At 41.7% G+C, this 20,264-nt stretch overlaps 2 protein-coding genes across 2 annotated transcripts; both read left to right on the forward strand.

The window, feature by feature from the left end:
• The first annotated feature begins 4,102 nt into the window (after positions 1-4,102).
• LOC148153956 (tripartite motif-containing protein 16-like) lies at positions 4,103-6,172 on the forward strand. Its single transcript, XM_088016089.1, has one exon. It carries the CDS (start codon positions 4,136-4,138, stop codon positions 5,789-5,791), a length of 1,656 nt encoding a protein of 551 aa, XP_087872215.1. The 5' UTR covers positions 4,103-4,135; the 3' UTR covers positions 5,792-6,172.
• A 5,429-nt stretch (positions 6,173-11,601) lies between these two features.
• On the forward strand, positions 11,602-14,074 carry LOC148153957 (tripartite motif-containing protein 16-like). Its single transcript, XM_088015854.1, has one exon. It carries the CDS (start codon positions 11,638-11,640, stop codon positions 13,303-13,305), a length of 1,668 nt encoding a protein of 555 aa, XP_087871980.1. The 5' UTR covers positions 11,602-11,637; the 3' UTR covers positions 13,306-14,074.
• Positions 14,075-20,264: the final 6,190 nt, after the last annotated feature.

Consider the following 20,264-nt stretch of genomic DNA (forward strand, 5'->3'; position numbering starts at 1 on the left):
TTTGTGTTTTTTGGTCCAATGTGATAATGCATTTTGTCAAAATGAAACAAGCACTGTAAAATCATAAAGCTTAGGTTGTGCTGAAAATAATGATACCAAATAAGGCAAGGTAAATAGTTTTTATGGTGAAAATATAAGGGTAAATTCAAAATTAGACCAAAACGGCCATTTAGACACCTGATTCCTAAGGGTGAAGCAACTAGCATTAGCCCTAATGTCAAGACTGGGCAAAACAATGACAAGCCATTTTGACTAATTAGAAAATCAGAAATGACCACATAATGCTTATTTACACAAAGTATTTCTGTGATATATTTATAGCACCAAATAAACCTTCAAACGTCTAAAATTTACAAAAACTGACTTTTTCTCAGTATGCTAGAATATTGTTAGCGTTGATCGCAGAAACTGAACAGAGAATTTTCAAGCATTTTAAGTGAGAGAACCCACTCATATTGAACATGTTCATGAGTATTTTACCAATATATTCCCTTGATACTTAGAAACTGTTTTTTATGGCATGGTAACAGTTAAACATGTTGTGTTTGGCTAAATGCGCAACTCTTTGTGTCAGATAATTTACAGCTGCTTTGTCTCCTACCTGGGGCCTTTGAATGACCTCGGCAACGGAAAAGAAGAGCGGAGCTTTAATCACTGTCATTACAGCAGACCGGGGCGCCCGACATCATTTTGAACCCAGACACAGGCAGCTCAGAGCGATAAATGACAAATGGTTCACATCTGCTCGCTGATGACAGACAATCTCAGCCACCTTGACGACCATTTAATGTCATGTGCTACGCCGCTGAATAGTAACATTACAAACACAGTGTACATTAGCATAGAGAACAGAAAAATGACTGTCATAGTGGCTTTAAAGACAGACTCACAACCAGGAGTTGGTTAAACAATATTTAGAGGCAAATCATTTATGAGAGAAAGTAAACATGATGAGCCACATTATTAATGCACTTCAAACCTACTGTTCGCTACTTTGTAAAAAATATATATATTACAAACATTTGAGATATATGTACTATTTTTTGTTGAAATCCTACCTTTATTGGTAGTTAGTACCAAAAAATTAAATGCGACTGCATTTTAGTCCTAAAAAGTTTAGGACCCCAAAACAACCAACTGAATGAACAACAACATAGACGTCATTCAATAGCGCATTGTTTACAAAAGTAAAAATGGATGTCATCCCACCGTCTATGGGTTAATTTGAAAGTTGTTGAGTAACGGGAGCCAACAGTATTGTCACAAGACTATAAAAAGACAAAGGAAACTCAGTAAGATGAAAGCATAACTAGTAGCAATGACCTTTTGTTCAGCATGGGCTTCTTCTGATTTAAAATTACGACGGAGGTTTCAGATCAATGAAGAAAAAGTTGGATAAAATTCAAATTGTGCCACTTGCCCCAATGAAAGCGGCACAAAGTGGATATTTTGAGGGTTGAAAACCTTGGAACTGGGTAATTGAGATTACCATGAAAAAAATCAGATATGGGTTGGAAATGGGCAAAATAAAAAGGATTTGGATAGCATTTACCTGTTTTGCGAACATATGTAGCTAAAGTGTCAACCGGCTTACCTAGACCTGAGTTGTGTTTAAATTTAAAAAGTAAGCAGATTCAAGTCCTGGAATATCAAGAAAGATGCTTACGATCCCAAATCTAATCCCATCCGGTGGAATAATAATAATATTTTTTTGGTAGAATTGAAGTGTTAAAGTTGGAGCCCCACACAAGTTTGAACTACAGGTGAAATTATCTGTTAGCATTGTGTACATCTTTAACCCTGAGGGCCTGAAATCAATAAAACAAGCCATTTATTCTCTATAAATGTTATGACTCAGTTTCAGATACCTTTACATGGACCATCTATCTGTCTGAAACGGAACAAGAGACATGATTATTCATGTATTGAGTTGGTTATTTAAAAATTCTCTGAAATCCTCTGCTGATTAGCACTTATCTTTACTTAAAAAAAACATCCTGTCATTTTGACCTCATGTTGAAATTTTATGCCTCTTTCATGTCACTCAGTTCTCTCTCAGCAGAAAGTTTTTCTGATAAGTGTACTTTTTACATTTTGAACTAATGAGTCAGACTCCAGTTTTCCTCTGGCTGATGTGATTCATTCATGGCTTTGTTTGCTCCCCAGATGAAACACTTTGGCCGATTCCTGACGCCTGTATACGTCCTGCTGCAGATGGTCGTGACTGCTCCACACGGTCTGCCTATTGCGTTACACCAAGCGGCATGATGAGTAATGACTGAATAAACCCATGGGTTCTTATAATTGTCATGCAGACAGAAGATGCTATGTTAGAGGGTGTGTGAGAAACACAATAATCTGAAAAGGAGAAATGCTCTGGGGTTTTTCTTCCATTATACAAAATTAGTCGCTGCGTCTTAAGGGAAAAGAGGTCTCGAAAGTTTGTTACAGAGACTAACGACTGAAGCCTTGACTTGACCTTGGAGTCTGGGACTTGGGTTTTACTCACAAAATTTCTCTAATACAATCAAATAGAGGCTGACGTTCTCTCTTCATTAAATCAAGGAAAATCCAAAAATATTAAAAAACAGCTTAAAAAATGGCAAGGAAAAGAAATCCTTCAAAACTTAATGTAGTGCATTTTATAGTCATATATGGTATATGAACACAGGGGAAAGAATATGCTAAGTTCATCATTTCACAACAAAATTAAAAGCTATTTATTGAATTCATCCAGAAATTCAACATGAACAGGCGAAGATCTCTGTCTGTGTCCACTGATCACAAAGGCAAACCTTTACTTTGACATGGAGTTAGGAAAAATGATTTGTATTGTTGCTTACTTGTTTTGGGACATTTAGGAATTTTTGGCAAAAATGCTTAACTAAAGCTCAGTACTATAAGCAGAGAAGCATGGTTTTCTTAGTATAACACAAGTCTTACAAGTTAATTAACTATGCATGGGTCCACTAATGACTAGGCACACCTTCCTAACAATGACCAACTGCCTTTGATTGCTGTCTTTCAGTCTGGTTTCTTTGCTCACCACATTAAACTGCCCTAAGTGTTCAGTGACATCCATATAAATGTGTAGATGAACCATAATCTGGTACTGTTGGACATCAGTGAAGCATTGGACACTGTTGACCATGATATGTTGTTGACAGGACTGGGTTGAACTCTCTGGCACTGTACTTGAATCGTTAAAATCTTAACTAAGGAACACAAGCTTCTTTGTGCCAATAGGTAACTTTTCTTTGGAGTGACACTGAATCAACTCTTAATATCTACATGTTCTTCCTAGTTTAGACTACAAATAATATTAGCCACCTAACTACGTAGATGACACACAGCTCTACATGAAATAAATAAACTGCTATTTAATTTAGTTTTTACACAGACATCACTTCTAAACCAGTTTAGAGTTTTAAAGTTTTTAAAGCCCCAAAACAGAAATATTAATATGTTTCATAAGTTAAATATGAGAAGGTTTTGTGGTTATTCTGGTGTTGAAGCAGAGTTTTCTACCTGCTTCTGCTGGAGTTTGGAGTCAATGGACTCTGACCTCTGCCAGGAATGTTTGGTTGCAGCACCTCTGCCTGGTGAGAGACCAGTAAAGGTTTTACAGGTTTTTAAAAAGATTCATCACAAGCAACAACAAACTGAACTGATTTGGATATGATGCAAATATTGGACTCTACGACTGCACTCTAATGTCCTGTAGATATTGGAGTGAAGTAAGGAAACAGGCAACAGGTTTCCCTGAGCAACCAAACACATCCAGTTTCTTTAGCAGCAATTATCCTTATTTCATTATCTGATACTGTGAAAAGATCAGATGTTGAAGATTAGAGATTTGATAACTGAATCAGCTGTTCTGAACAGAAAACGGTTGTAAATCGGTTCAACTTTATTACTTTAATAGTCTTCCTCTTCCGGAAAAAGTCTGATATTCCTCCTTCCTCTTCCTGCTCTTAAACTCGTCTTGTAGCTGGGTGGATCCTGCATCTGCTGAAGCTGAAAGCTGATTGGCTGCAGCCTCTCTGCTCTGACATGTGATTCATAGATCAGAGCTCAAACCGGTTTTTGTTTTCAGGAAGTGAAACTAACACAGGTACTGTGACTGAGCGTAGAGATGGAGCAGAATCAGCTGGACAGAGAAACTTTCTCCTGTTCCATCTGCCTGGATCTACTGAAGGATCCGGTGATGATTCCCTGTGGACACAGCTACTGTATGAACTGTATTACAAGCTTCTGGGATGAAGGTGAGAGGAAGAAAAGTTACCACTGTCCTCAGTGCAGGAAAACCTTCTCATCAAGGCCTGAACTACAGAAGAACATCATGTTAGCAGCGTTAGTGGAGCAGCTGAACAAGACTGGACTCCAAGCTGCTGCTGATCACCGCTATGCTGGACCTGAAGATGTGGCCTGTGATGTCTGCAGTGGAAGAAAACTGAAAGCCATCAAGTCCTGTTTAGTCTGTCTGGCCTCTTACTGTGAGAAACACCTTCAACCTCATTATGATTCAGCTCCTTTCAGGAAACACAAGCTGGTGGAGCCGTCCAAGAACCTCCAGGAGAACATCTGCTCTAAGCATGATGAGGTGATGAAGATTTTCTGCCGCACTGATCAGAAGTGTATCTGTAGCCTGTGTTTAGTAGCTGAACATAAAGGCCATGACACAGTGTCAGCTGCAGCAGAAAGAACTGACAGGCAGAGAGAGCTGGAGGAGAGACGAGGAAAAATCCAGCAGATGATCCAGAACCAGGAGAAAGATGTGAAGCTGCTTCAACAGGAGGTGGAGGCCATCAATCACTCTGCTGAGAAAACAGTGGAGGACAGCGAGAAGGTCTTCACCGAGCTGATCCGTCTCCTCCAGAAAAGAAGCTCGGAGGTGAAGCAGCAGATCAGATCCCAGCAGGAAACTGAAGTGAGTCGAGTCAAAGATGTTCAGGAGAAGCTGGAGCAGGAGATCACTGAGCTGAAGAGGAAAGACGCTGAGCTGGAGCAGCTCTCACACACAGAGGATCACAACCAGTTTCTCCTCAACTACCCCTCACTGCCAGCACTCAGTGAGTCGACACACTCATCCAGCATCAACATCCGTCCTCTGAGACACTTTGAGGACGTGACAGCAGCTGTGTCAGAGCTCAGAGAGAAACTACAGGATGTTTTGAGAGACTTATGGACAAACATCTCACTGATGGTCACTGAGGTGGATGTTCTACTGTCAGGACCAGAACCAAAGAGCAGAGCTGGATTATTAAGATATTCACGTGAAATCACCTTGGACCCAAACACAGTAAACAAATGGCTGGTACTATCAGAGGGGAACAGGAAGGCGACAGTGATGGATCAACCTCAGCCTTATTCTAATCATCCAGACAGATTCACTGATTGGTATCAGGTTTTGAGTAGAGAGAGTCTGACTGGACGTTGTTACTGGGAGGTGGAGTGGAGCGGGTTATGTGTTCGTGTAGCAGTAGCATACAAGAATATGAGCAGAGCAGGAGGTGGGAATGAATGTGGATTTGGATATAATGACAAATCTTGGGCTTTATATTGTTACCAAAAGTTTTTACAGTTTGGTCACAACAACATCTGGACCTCCATCTCAGGTCCAGGTTCCTCCAGACTAGGAGTGTACCTGGATCACACAGCAGGTCTTCTGTCCTTCTACAGCGTCTCTGAAACTATGACTCTCCTCCACAGAGTTCAGACCACATTCACTCAGCCGCTACTGGCTGGAGTTTGGGTTGTAGGTTCTGCAAAGTTCTGTAAACCCAAATAGATTTCCTCTTTTGTCTCTGTGATTGTTGATCAGTGTTTATTGTTCTGATATCTTGTTCTTTTCTTCTTAATGTTTTTGGCTTAAATGTAGTACTTTGGCTCTGTTCCAGAATATCAATGCTGTTGTTTTCTTCCAATCTTATATGACACAAAAATATTTCTCCATATATAAAGCTAAACTTCTCTGGGCTACAGTAGATTTGCTATAATATCTGTATTGATGTATTTGGAAGTTTTCGTTGTTCTCAGTTGAGTCCAAAGCAGAAACTGAAACTAATATGAACTGATGTTTTCTTCTCAATTTTTAGATTTAGATCACAGACATAAATATCTGCTGTTCTGTCTCTTTGACTTTCTTCAATAAAACTTGATTAGAGAGAAATATGTAAAGTTTTCTCTTTATTATTCCAATAAATTGTAATTTCCTAACATAATTTTTCTTCAGACTGTTTAGTGTGATGCTGTAGAAGATCAGATGTTCATCATGAACTCTGCTTCCAGCTCTGCTGCACACAGATTACAGAAAGAAACATTTATTACAGGAACTGATCAGTTCACCTGCTAATACAAACAAATCTAAATTAAATCAGGAATTTCTATCTATTGATATCTGGTTCATGGTTTTTGTTCTGATTTAGTTCATGATTTATCTTACAAATATTAATAGTCTGAATAATTAACTGATGTTAAGTTTGAGATTTGCTTTAAGCTGTGATATGGAAAGAAGAATTACAGAGAATAAACTCAGTAAATATGTAACTCTTGATTGTAAATGAGGAGACAAAGGTTAGATGTTCAGATCTACTCTGTATTCTGCAGGCGCTAAAACTTTGCTAACCCTCATGCTTTCTTTTGCTCTAAAACACAACAGATCAAGTCAACTTTGTTATAGCCAATGGGCAAATATGTAGATATAGAGTCAAGTAATACTTTAAAATTTAAATATATTGTATATATAAAAGTATTGGAAATAATGTATAAAGCATTGAACAAAAAGTCTTCCTTCTGGTATTCAGAAATTATTTAAATTAAGAGAGAATAAATATAATTTGTGAGGTTTGTTTATATTTGAACATGCAAAAGAGAAGAGCCAGGTAAAGTCCAGATGTGTTTCAGTTATTGGCGTGAGTGTCATGATCCGTAGTTCCATCCATCCATCCATCCATCCATCCATCCATCCATCCATCCATCCATCCATCCATCCATTTTCTTTACACCTTTGTCCCTTAGTGGGGTCGGGAGGGGTGCTGGTACCTATCTCCAGCTAACGTTCCGGGCGAGAGGCGGGGTATGATCCGTAGTTTTCTGTTTATTTTTGAGTTGTTTCTGTGTTTATTGTTATCCTGTTCCCTGTGAGTCTGTCTCTGCGTCTTCCCCATTGATTGTTCCCAGGTGTGTCTCATTCCCTTGATTACCCTCCCTGTGTATTTAAACCCACCTGTTGTCTTTGTCTCTTGTCGGGTCCTTGTCGTTTGCACGTCCGTCTTACGTCAGTTGTTTGACGTCTATGCGCTCCAATAGAACTGTGAAGTCCTGGATAGCGTTAGCTCTCGTTTCCAGTCCTGTGTATCAGTTGCTACCGGTCTTTAGCTGTGTGCTAATCTCTCTACCGTGCTGCCTGTGTTGGACTGTTTTGAGCCTTCATCATTAAACTCTTCATCATCATCACCATACCTGGGTCTCGGCGTCAATCCTCACCACCACCAAACCACCCCTTATGACGGAGAGATTGTGGAATGAATTGAGTGATGATTTTAAATTATGTCCTTTCTTGGTGAGCTTTTAAAGAGGCTTAAAATGTAAAATGATAAAATCGTATGCTGCTATGTAGATATTACAGGAACTGATCAGTTCACCTTCTAAAACATATCCGTACTCACAGAAACGATCATATACGAAGAGAATCGCTTGTAAATAAATTTTTATACCAATTAATACATCTACTTTAATGGAATTCACACAAGAATAAATTTATAAAATAAATATATACCCAGCATGAACACATCCATCCATACAAACATACCTATTTACATACATAACACAAAAGTCCCATTTATCATGTCTGTAAAGAAGGTTTTGTGGTTATTCTGGTGTTGAAGCAGAGTTTTCTACCTGCTTCTGCTGGAGTTTGGAGTCAAAGGACTCTGACCTCTGCCAGGAATGTTTGGTTGCAGCACCTCTGCCTGGTGAGAGACCAGTAAAGGTTTTACAGGTTTTTAAAAAGATTCATCACAAGCAACAACAAACTGAACTGATTTGGATATGATGCAAATATTGGACTCTACGACTGCACTCTACTGTACTGTAGATATTGGAGTAAAGTAAGGAAACAGGCAACAGGTTTCTCTGATCAACCAAACACATCCAGTTTCTTTAGCAGCAATGATCCTTATTTCATTATCTGATACTGTGAAAAGATCAGATGTTGAAGATTAGAGATTTGATAACTGAATCAGCTGTTCTGAACAGAAAACGGTTGTAAAGTCGGTTCAACTTTATTACTTTAATAGTCTTCCTCTTCCGGAAAAAGTCTGATATTCCTCCTTCCTCTTCCTGCTCTTAAACTCGTCTTGTAGCTGGGTGGATCCTGCATCTGCTGAAGCTGAAAGCTGATTGGCTGCAGCCTCTCTGCTCTGACATGTGATTCATAGATCAGAGCTCAAACCGGTTTCTGTTTTAAGGAAGTGAAACTAACACAGGTACTGTGACTGAGAGTAGAGATGGAGCAGAACCAGGTGGACAGAGAAACTTTCTCCTGTTCCATCTGCCTGGATCTACTGAAGGATCCAGTGATGATTCCCTGTGGACACAGCTACTGTATGAACTGTATTACAAGCTTCTGGGATGAAGGTGAGAGGAAGAAAAGGTACCACTGTCCTCAGTGCAGGAAAACCTTCTCATCAAGGCCTGAACTACAGAAGAACACCATGTTAGCAGCGTTAGTGGAGCAGCTGAACAAGACTGGACTCCAAGCTGCTGCTGATCACCGCTATGCTGGACCTGAAGATGTGGCCTGTGATGTCTGCAGTGGAAGAAAACTGAAAGCCATCAAGTCCTGTTTAGTCTGTCTGGCCTCTTACTGTGAGAAACACCTTCAGCCTCATTATGATTCAGCTCCTTACAGGAAACACAAGCTGGTGGAGCCGTCCAAGAACCTCCAGGAGAACATCTGGAGAAGCTGGAGCAGGAGATCACTGAGCTGAGGAGGAAAGATGCTGAGCTGGAGCAGCTCTCACACACAGAGGATCACAACCAGTTTCTCCTCAACTACCCCTCACTGCCAGCACTCAGGGAGTCGACACACTCATCCAGCATCAACATCCGTCCTCTGAGACACTTTGAGGACGTGACAGCAGCTGTGTCAGAGCTCAGAGAGAAACTACAGGACGTCCTGAGAGACTCATGGACAAACATCTCACTGATGGTCACTGAGGTGGATGTTCTACTGTCAGAACCAGAACCAAAGAGCAGAGCTGGATTATTGAAATGTTCATGTGAAATTACCTTGGATCCAAACACAGCAAACACACGGCTGGTACTATCAGAGGGGAACAAGAAGGCAACATGGATGGATCAACATCAGTCTTATAATCATCCAGACAGATTCACTGATTATTATCAGGTTGTGAGTAGAGAGAGTCTGACTGGACGTTGCTACTGGGAGGTGGAGTGGAGCGGGTTAGGGATTTATGTAGCTGTAGCATACAAGAATATCAGCAGAGTAGGATGGGGGAGTCAATGTGGATTTGGAAATAATGACAAATCTTGGGCTTTATCATGTGACCAAAACAGTTTAACAATTGGTCACAACATCTGGACCTCCATCTCAGGTCCAAGTTCCTCCAGACTAGGAGTGTACCTGGATCACAGAGCAGGTCTTCTGTCCTTCTACAGCATCTCTGAAACCATGACTCTCCTCCACAGAGTTCAGACCACATTCACTCAGCCGCTACTGGCTGGAGTTTGGGTTGAAAGTTCTGCAGAGTTCTGTAAACCCAGATAGATTTCCCCTTTTCTCTCTGACTGGTGATCAGGGTTCATTGTTTTGATGTCTCTGATCTTTTGTTCTTTTTTGTTCTTCTTTATTTTCCTTATTTAAATGTAGTTTTCTGTGTCTGCACTACAGAAACCATAAAGAATATCACTCCTGACGTTTTCTGTCAATATTATAAGATACAGAAATATTTCTTCAAATAAAAATCTGAAATTCTCTTGACTCTAATACTTTGGATTGAATATTTGTATTGGTATATTTCTCTTTTCTGGATTTTCTTGTTAAAATCAGCTGAGATTGAAGTGAAATTAACTTGCTTCTGTCTTCTTCATTGTGACAACATTTAAATAACTTAGTTCTTGTCTCAGTTCTTTAGATTTAGATCAGAGAAATAAATATCTGCTGTGCTGTCTCTTTGGCTTTCTTCTACAAAATACATTGATTACAGAAACATGGGAAAGTTTTCTCTTCATTGTTACAATAAATTGTAATTTCCTAACAGTGTTTAATGTGATGCTGGAGAAGATAAGATGTTCATCAAGAACTCTCTACTTCCAGCTCTGCTGCAGAGAGATTACAGAAAGAAACATTTATTACAGGAACTGATCAGTTCACCTGCTAATACAAACAAATTTGAATTCAATCAGTGATTTTTATCTATAGATATTTGGGTCATGTTTTTTGTTCTAATTTAGGTAATTATTTATGTTAAAAATATTAATAGTCAGAATAATCAATTTATCAATGTGAAGTTTGATGTTTTCTTTAAGCTGTGATATGGAAAGAAGAATTACAGAGAATAAACTCAGTAAATATTTAACTCTTGATTGTAAATGAGGAGGCAAAGGTTAGATGTTCAGATCTACTCTTTATTCTGCAGGTTGTAAAACTTTGATAACCCTCATGCTTCTTCCTGCTCTAAAACACAATAGATCAAGTCAACTTTGCTATAGCCAATGGACAAATATGCAGATATATTAGTTGGCGACCAAACTTACGTTGCCTAGATTCAGTGATATCAAATATGAAAAATGTCTCATCTTACCATCGTCTCCCCTAATTAATATAGATAAGGTAAGTCAGGGTCAGACTGGCCATCAGGAATACCGGGATATTTCCTGGTGGCCTGGCTGCTAGATTGGCCCGTTCAGGATCACTGAGAGGGATGACCAAAGATTTGATTTAGGTCACACTTAAAAAAAAAGACAATCCATGCCAGGCAGACTGCAGCTGCAGAATAGGAAAGACAGACGACCCTCACTCCCTCCTTATATTTTATTATCTCAGTCCATCCCAGAGCAGAAGGGATCAGTGGCTTACAGTAAGTTCTGTCAAACAGTCGGATGTTGGGATTTCACTCTCACTGCTTTAAGCCTAAACTGACCAAAACTCTTGTCATCTTCACTCCATGAAGACTGACAAATATAAAGCATGAAATATAATAAAACTGCTGTTTCATCTTGTTTTTACACAGAAGATAAAACTCGGTGTCCTGTTGATATTAGAGTGCAGTTAGGAAACAGGTAACAGGTTTCCCTGAGCAACCAAACACATCCAGTTTCTTTAGCAGCAATGATTCTTATTTCATTATCTGAACAAAAAAATGTTGTAAAGTCGGTTCAACTTTATTACTTTAACAGCCCTCCTCTTCATGGAACCAAAGTTTGGTATTCCTCCCTCTTCTTCCTGCTCTTAAACTCACCTTGTAACTGGGTGGATCAAACATCTGCTGAAGCTAAAAGCTGATTGGCTGCAGCCTCTCTGCTCTGACATATGATTCATAGATCAGAGCTCAAACTGGTTTATGTTATCAGGAAATGAAACTAACAGAGTCACTCTGACCAAGAGCAGAAATGGAGCAGAATCAGCTGGACAGAGAAACTTTCTCCTGTTCCATCTGCCTGAATCTACTGAAGGATCCGGTGACGATTCCCTGTGGACACAGCTACTGTCTGAACTGTATTACAAGCTTCTGGGATGAAGGTGAGAGGAAGAAAAGTTACCACTGTCCTCAGTGCAGGAAAACCTTCACACCAAGGCCTGAACTACAGAAGAGCACCATGCTAGCAGCATTAGTGGAGCAGCTGAACAAGACTGGACTCCCAGCTGTCCCTGCTGATCACCGCTATGCTGGACCTGAAGATGTGGCCTGTGATGTCTGCAGTGGAAGAAAACTGAAAGCCATCAAGTCCTGTTTAGTCTGTCTGGCCTCTTACTGTGAGAAACACCTTCAGCCTCATTATGATTCAGCTCCTTTCAGGAAACACAAGCTGGTGGAGCCATTCAAGAACCTCCAGGAGAACATCTGCTCTAAGCATGATGAGGTGATGAAGATGTTCTGCCGCACTGATCAGAAGTGTATCTGTTATCTTTGCTCTGTGGATGAACATAAAGGCCATGACACAGTGTCAGCTGCAGCAGAAAGGACTGAGAGGCAGAGAGAGCTGGAGGAGAGACGAGGAAACATCCAGCAGATGATCCAGAATCAGGAGAAAGATGTGAAGCTGCTTCAACAGGAGGTGGAGGCCATCAATCACTCTGCTGAGAAAACAGTGGAGGACAGCGAGAAGATATTCACCGAGCTGATCCGTCTCCTCCAGAAAAGAAGCTCTCAGGTGAAGCAGCAGATCAGATCCCAGCAGGAAACTGAAGTGAGTCGAGTCAAAGAGCTTCAGGAGAAGCTGGAGCAGGAGATCACTGAGCTGAGGAGGAAAGACGCTGAGCTGGAGCAGCTCTCACACACGGAGGATCACAACCAGTTTCTCCTCAACTACCCCTCACTGCCAGCACTCAGTGAGTCGACACACTCATCCAGCATCAACATCCGTCCTCTGAGACACTTTGAGGATGTGACAGCAGCTGTGTCAGAGCTCAGAGACAAACTACAGGATGTTCTGAGAGACTTATGGACAAACATCTCACTGATGGTCACTGAGGTGGATGTTCTACTGTCAGAACCAGAACCAAAGAGCAGAGCTGGATTCTTAAGATGTTCATGTGAAATCACCTTGGATCCAAACACAGCACACCCACAGCTGGTACTATCAGAGGGGAACAAGAAGGCAATAGTGACGGCTCAACATCAGTCTTATTCTAGTCATCCAGACAGATTCACTTATTTTGCTCAGGTTGTGAGTAGAGAGAGTCTGACTGGACGTTGCTACTGGGAAGTGGAGTGGAGCAGGGCATGGATTCATGTAGCAGTAGCATACAAGAATATCAGCAGAGCAGGATGTGGAAAAGTATGTAGATTTGGAGATAATGACAAATCTTGGGCTTTATTATGTTACCAAAACAGTTTTAAATTTGGTCACAACGACATCTGGACCTCCATCTCAGGTCCAGTTTTCTCCAGACTAGGAGTGTACCTGGATCACACATCAGGTATTCTGTCCTTCTACAGCGTCTCTGAAACTATGACTCTCCTCCACAGAGTTCAGACCACATTCACTCAGCCGCTACTGGCCGGAGTTGGGATTTGGGAGATTGGATCCTCTGCAAAGTTCCGTAAACCCAACTAGATTTGCTCTCTTCTCTTATTATTGACCAAGGATAATTGCTCTGATGTATCTGATCTTTTGTTCTTCTATATTTTTCTGGTTTAAACGTAGTTCTATGTGTCTTCATTATATCAATTTTTTTCCCCTTATCCGGGGTCAGGTCAGCTGCAAAGCGCTCCAGTGAGTGCTGTAGATCATGACATGATGAAGCCAATAGAACCACATCATCTGCAAAAAGCAGAGATGTGATCCAATGATTTTCATCTTTAGATATTTGGTTCATGCTTTTGTTTTGATTTAGTTCAAGGTTTATATTAAAAATATTAAAAGTCACAATAACTATTTAAAGTTTCATGTTTTCTTGAAGATGTGATATGGGAAGAATAATTGCAGAGAATAAACTCTGATTGCAAATGAGGAGACAAAGGTTAGATGTTCAGCTCTGCTCTGCATTCTGCAGGCCGTAAAATTTTGAAAGCCCTCATGCTCTTTCCTGCTCCAAAACAGCACAGCTTAAGTCAAGAGAACTTTACCCAATTTGACTCACCTTATCCCAGTGTCCCCTAACTCATTCGATAACTTGTTCACTTGGTTTTTAAACCACTTTACAAAATCAACTGCTCCTCCTCTTTGATCTTTAGACCTTTGAGTCCTCAGATTCATGGGCGTACATCCCCTCAGGACCGTTATGTAGATGGAGACCCAAGATTTGGTTCAGGTCACTCTCATCAAAACCTTCAGACTTTACGTCATCTGTACTTCAGCTTTGAAGATTGTATGTTCCTGATCTGGTATTTTGTATTTTTTATCTTTTTATTATCTTTTTATTTTATGTTCTTTGATAATCATTATTCTTTTTATTATCTTTTTATTATCTTTTAACTTGTTCTTTGCTTTATAATTAGATATAAAACTTATTCTGCTCAATGTATTATGCAAATTGAACATGCTCATGCAGATCACGTGAACAGGGCGTGCTTGGCTCTGGTTGACTTGGGTTGGGCTCTGATTGGTCTGCTGGTTCGCGCTCTCGGCCCATGATTGGCTCATGGTCGGAGAGCGGCTACCTCTGATTGGATGGCTCGCCTGCAAGGATGGAGATGGCCACTCCCCCTTTGCACGCACGCAGACATCCCTTTGTTTAAGAGATAAAATACGAAAAAGCCCGCGGTTTTGGTCAGAGTCTGCTGTGGGTCGCGTTCGAACGCCCAGCTACGTTGATGCTGCTTTGTCTCTAGGCCGAAGGCTCTCCGGCCACGTTTCACGAGGTAAGCACTGATAACTTGAATGAATCGAGCATCACGTGTTTAGTCATAGAGTGTTTTGTACTGTATTCTGTGGGGAATAAATCGAGCATATTTGTTCTAGCAGTAACAGTGTTTGATGCATGTTATTCTGCTGTATTCTGTGGGGAAATAAATCGAGCACATTTAATTCTAGCAGGAACAGCGTTTGGTTTCGTTATTGCCGCCGATCTCCTTCGACCCTGATTTAAAATTTCATAAAACATTTTGGCGTCACGATTACAGGATTTTAAAGGAGACTGCGGCAAATATGTTTAACATGTTTAAGAGAAAGAATAAAAATAAGAGTAAGTATGACGTTGGGAAGAAAGTTGAAATAATCCCTGGCTGGGATCAGCCTCACCAAGATGTAGCGCAGTGTTTGCGCGAGGGGGGAGGGCGACCCGAGCCGTGGGGAGATGCGCTGCGGGAAGCCGAGCCGCTGGAGTTGTTAGCTGTTTTGCAAAGCATCGTGGTGCAGGCCAAAAGCCCTGTTGCTGGATTGCAAAGGCGTATGTGGGCTTGCGCAGCCGCTTGGAAAAAGCAGCATGAGATTAATAAAGAAGCACAGGCGCAGCAGCTGAAAGATAGACAGGCCTTAGCCGATGCATTAGCTGCAGAATCGTCACATAAGCAACACGTGCAGCTGTTAAATAACCGGTTACAGCAAATGACTGAGTTAGCTGAGAGAACTGTGGTTCAGGTAGCTGCACTGAAGAAGCAACAGAAACTTAGAAGGAAGCCCCGGCAGCCTTCGCCAAAAAATGTTCGTGCGTTTGTTGCTGGTTTAACTGCAGAATGGGACCCAGAAAAATGGGATGGAAATATTTCAGGAGATGAGACAGATTATATTTGGGAGGAGGGGGAAGATGCTTGTGGGGGAACACCGAGCACCCCCCTTCGCCCTCTGCTGGACCTGAAACCTGTTCGTCGCAGGAGGCAGGAACAACGACACCTGCCGGATGTGCGACAACAGCGCAGGGACAATGCAGGACAGCTTGTAGTAGATGGTCAGGGAAATCCAGTGTATGACATGGTGCCGGCTCCTCAGCCTGATCCCATTTACCGTACCATTGTAGAAGATTACACACAAGAAGAAGTGTCTCATTTAACGCGCAGACTGCGGCAGCAGAATGGGGAGCCGACAGATTTGTGGTTAGCACGGATGTTGGATGAAGGGGCCTCGCAAGTGGAAATAGATGCAGTTGATGGGATGTCTTTTGCAGGATTGTCTACCGAGGGAACAATAAATTCCAACTATCGCCAAGAGGTAAGACAAATGCCAGATGCAGCATCATTGTTTGTGGTATGGGCAGCTGCCATACAAAACCAATACGCCGCATTTACTGACTGGCCAGAAATCACTGGAAATTGGATCACGCTAAGAGAATGTACACAGCGTTTGACTCGATTGTGTGTGAGAGATGCATTGGTAGTGGGCATGGCTGATCAATATCAAGCCTTAGCAGTTCCAAAAGCCGTGCGGGATCAGCTGATTCGTACTGCACCCCCCCATTACCGAGCAGCAATGCTAACTGTGATGCTAGGCGATCCAGGTGCCTCCATGTCTGACATTAAGAATCGTATAGGGGAGTTAGGAGCCCTGGGGAATTGGGAGGAGCCACGAAGAAGGGATGACCATCAGCAAGGATCCCGTAGCCCACACAGGGATGGGCTAAGATCAGGACAGGGACCGTCCAGATCTGCGTACTGGAGAGCACTGATCCAGACAGGGGTCTCTCCCTCTGACATAGATGGACTTCCCACAGAGGAATTAAAGAAGAAATGCCATAAAAAAGGATTGAAGGTAAGTTGCACAAGATATTCTGAATTTCCAGGACTGCATACTTTGGCACAAAGTCTCCGCGACGTCGTCCAGGAGTCCATGAGCGAAGCACGTGGATCTGAGTCGGTAGGACAAATACAGTCGGTTGGGCCCCTTAAGAAAAAGATCATCGCTGAAATTTCGGACCCAGAATCAGGATCATCTGAAGAAGGGGAAATACACCTGCGGACTGTTAAAAAGAAAAAGAAGGGCAAAAAAGGTAGGAATAAGAATAGGAGACATTCAGCCCTGTATCCTGACCTTGCACACCTGGAAGAACGGATGAATGGATTGTTGAAAGAGTCACTTCGGAAGATGAGTGATAAACATGACTTGACCAATTGGAAACCAAATCTAGCGCAAGCGGTGGCCCAATTGAATGACAGGCCAATCGCACCAGGGGTAACACCACTAAACCAAATGAACACTGTCCATAACACCCCAGATAAAGAACCTATCAAAATGTGGAAGATTGATGAAAGGGCAGAACTTCCTATCAGAGCTACCCCAGGCTCTGCAGGGTTGGACTTGAGAACACTGGAACCCATGACCCTAATACCTAATCAGGTTCAAGTTGTAAAAACAGGGCTCGGGTTACATATTCTACCGCGGTCAGGATTGTCCTTAAAAGGATTGACCATTCAGGCTGGGGTTATTGACAGTGATTATCAGGGAGAATTGGGTGTGGTGTGTCGCCACCAAGGTGAAAGTCCCCTGGTATTACAAAAAGGAGACAAGATTGCACAATTGCTACTGCAACCGTGTGACATGTCAGAAGTTCAGGAAATCTCTCCACCCACTGAGATAACAGTAAGGAGAAAAGGGGGTTTTGGTTTTGGCTCCACAGATAAACTTGGGGCAAAGGTTTGGGTGAGACAGGAAAATGGTCCACCAGAAGCCGCATAAATCATTGCCCAAGGCAACGATGCAACTGTATATATTTAGGAGAAGAGAAGTGGTTGAATGTGCCTGTGTCAAAATGTTATTTAAAAGAAAACTAATCAGTATTTTTCTATTTTGTGTTATAGCAGTGCTAATTGTCATTTCAGCTCCATACTCCCGTGACGCCGGCGGTGACGACGTCCGCCATCATGGGAGGCGCCGAGGAGGATGTACCGGCTGCGAAGTCATCGTGTGCCGTGCCTTGGTCGCCATGGTACTGCTGACAACGTCCCGCTTCGCTCTCGAGCTAAGATTCGACTGTGGTGGGAAAGCAGTACCCATGACCGGAGCCAGGATTCAAGGTCACCCATGCCTATTGTCACCAAAGGATGTACATTACGGATTCAATCGCGTGACCGATGTGTCAGTATCATTCTGACACCGACAGACGACTCATGTGCACGGAGAGGAAGTGAGTGGTATGACACAATTTTAGGTGGAGCTGGAACACTGATGGGAGTATCCAATGCGGTGGATAACGAGGTTACCCGCACGATGCTGTCCAACACCGGACAACATGCAGCTAGAGCTGTTCACCAAATAGGGGTCTGGATGCCATCAACAGTTATGACTCAGGAAGAAGCAGCGAAGATCTTCCAGCAACAACTGACATGGGACCTAAGTATGTGGAATGCCACATCCGAGGTGTTGAGGAACATCTCACAAGCTTTAAAATGGACGGCATGTAACATGAAAACAATACATGCCCACATACAAAGAGAACGATTTGCGTATATATTAGACGAGTAAAAAGGTCTTTGGTTGATAGAATTTATAACACAGCCTTAAGATGAAAGTTACTTTGCGAATTCGAGATACAAGACTAAAGTGATTATCAAAGACCAAGGGGTGGAATGATCTGGTATTTTGTATTTTTTATCTTTTTATTATCTTTTTATTTTATGTTCTTTGATAATCATTATTCTTTTTATTATCTTTTTATTATCTTTTAACTTGTTCTTTGCTTTATAATTAGATATAAAACTTATTCTGCTCAATGTATTATGCAAATTGAACATGCTCATGCAGATCACGTGAACAGGGCGTGCTTGGCTCTGGTTGACTTGGGTTGGGCTCTGATTGGTCTGCTGGTTCGCGCTCTCGGCCCATGATTGGCTCATGGTCGGAGAGCGGCTACCTCTGATTGGATGGCTCGCCTGCAAGGATGGAGATGGCCACTCCCCCTTTGCACGCACGCAGACATCCCTTTGTTTAAGAGATAAAATACGAAAAAGCCCGCGGTTTTGGTCAGAGTCTGCTGTGGGTCGCGTTCGAACGCCCAGCTACGTTGATGCTGCTTTGTCTCTAGGCCGAAGGCTCTCCGGCCACGTTTCACGAGGTAAGCACTGATAACTTGAATGAATCGAGCATCACGTGTTTAGTCATAGAGTGTTTTGTACTGTATTCTGTGGGGAATAAATCGAGCATATTTGTTCTAGCAGTAACAGTGTTTGATGCATGTTATTCTGCTGTATTCTGTGGGGAAATAAATCGAGCACATTTAATTCTAGCAGGAACAGCGTTTGGTTTCGTTATTGCCGCCGATCTCCTTCGACCCTGATTTAAAATTTCATAAAACAGTTCCTAAGTTTTGTATGTCTCACAGTAGTTTAAAAATAATCCTGACTGACTCAGTAAAGTATATAGATACTGATTGTGGCAGTCTGGCCATTGGAAGCTTGCAAGCGTGGAAACTTCAGTTTTGAGGCGGAACTTAGTGAAAATAGGCGGAGTTTTGCGAGAGTAAGTGTTTAGGTACCCCAGAATGGTCGCCACAGGAGATTTAAGGATTCCTCAAACATCCATGAAAGATTCAAAGCAACACTCCAGGTATGGTTTTTATGGGGGAATAACATTATAAAATGCATCATACCATGTCAGTAAGAATTAATCATTTCTACAGGTGACCACAGGCTCTACATGTTATTTTACTTTTTATGTGTATTAGTATAAAACTGCAAGATTATTCCACAATGTATTCTTCTTCGATTGAGAACATGCAGTAATTATCCATATAAGGCTCTTTTTATTGCTGAATGTGATTTTTTTTTTTTTTTTACACACCCTGTTTCCAAAAGCCATCAGGCCATGACTTAAACTTCAGTATTTTTCTTTCTGGTTCAAGTCAACTCACACCTTTTTTAGTCACACACTTACTACGGCATGTATACACATCCTACACACACCAACTGTTCGGTCTGAAGCTTGATCCCTCGGTCTGTCAGGGTTTTGGTTACTTAGCAACATCCCATATACCAGTCGCCGACCAACTGTCAAAGAGTCTCTTCATATTGACATTTATTTGCAGAGGGTAAATTCTGTCAGACTGCTGAATCGAGCATCACGTCTACAACTGAAAATGAACCATTTTCTTCTGTTCAGGGACATCTGCCATTAAACGTCCTTAAAATGAGCAGAACCGTCACTGGCTCTAATTATGTGCATGCCTTCTCTAGGTTCCTGTGAATACAAATAGTGTGAGCCAGTGTGGGTGAAGTGACACTAGGGATTTTTTTCACCGCTGCTTTTTTGTGAAAAATAATGTGCTTTTTTAGAAAAAGTCAGCAGCCTGGAGTCGTTGGATGTCTTGGCAACACACAGCTGCAGTTCCTTGGGAGGCAATTGTTTTCCAGATTTGATATGTGAAAGAAAACAAGAATATAATAAATAATCACTAAAGTTTCAGCATCAGTTAATATATGATTTTTATTTTGACAGGACTGAAAAAGTATGCATAAAGTTAATTCTGCGTTACAATTGTGTCGGAAATATTGGCACCACATGGCACCGACTTGGTATTTATCACAACTGAAGAAGCTAGCCTCGGTCAAAAGTCCAAGTTCGAACGTTTTGGCTCCTTGCACTTTGCAATGAGTCTTCACCAGATAAGGGAGCTTACCAGTAAAGACTGATAGATATGCAGTGAGAAG

Source organism: Poecilia mexicana, unplaced genomic scaffold, assembly GCF_051168715.1.
Source record: "Poecilia mexicana isolate PSO_F unplaced genomic scaffold, ASM5116871v1 scaffold_18, whole genome shotgun sequence".
Classification (NCBI taxonomy): Eukaryota; Metazoa; Chordata; class Actinopteri; order Cyprinodontiformes; family Poeciliidae; genus Poecilia; species Poecilia mexicana.

Coding starts and splice junctions, on each gene's coding strand:
- LOC148153956 (XM_088016089.1), top strand. CDS start 4,136: ATGGAGCAGAATCAGCTGGACAGAGAAACTTTCTCCTGTTCCATCTGC.
- LOC148153957 (XM_088015854.1), top strand. CDS start 11,638: ATGGAGCAGAATCAGCTGGACAGAGAAACTTTCTCCTGTTCCATCTGC.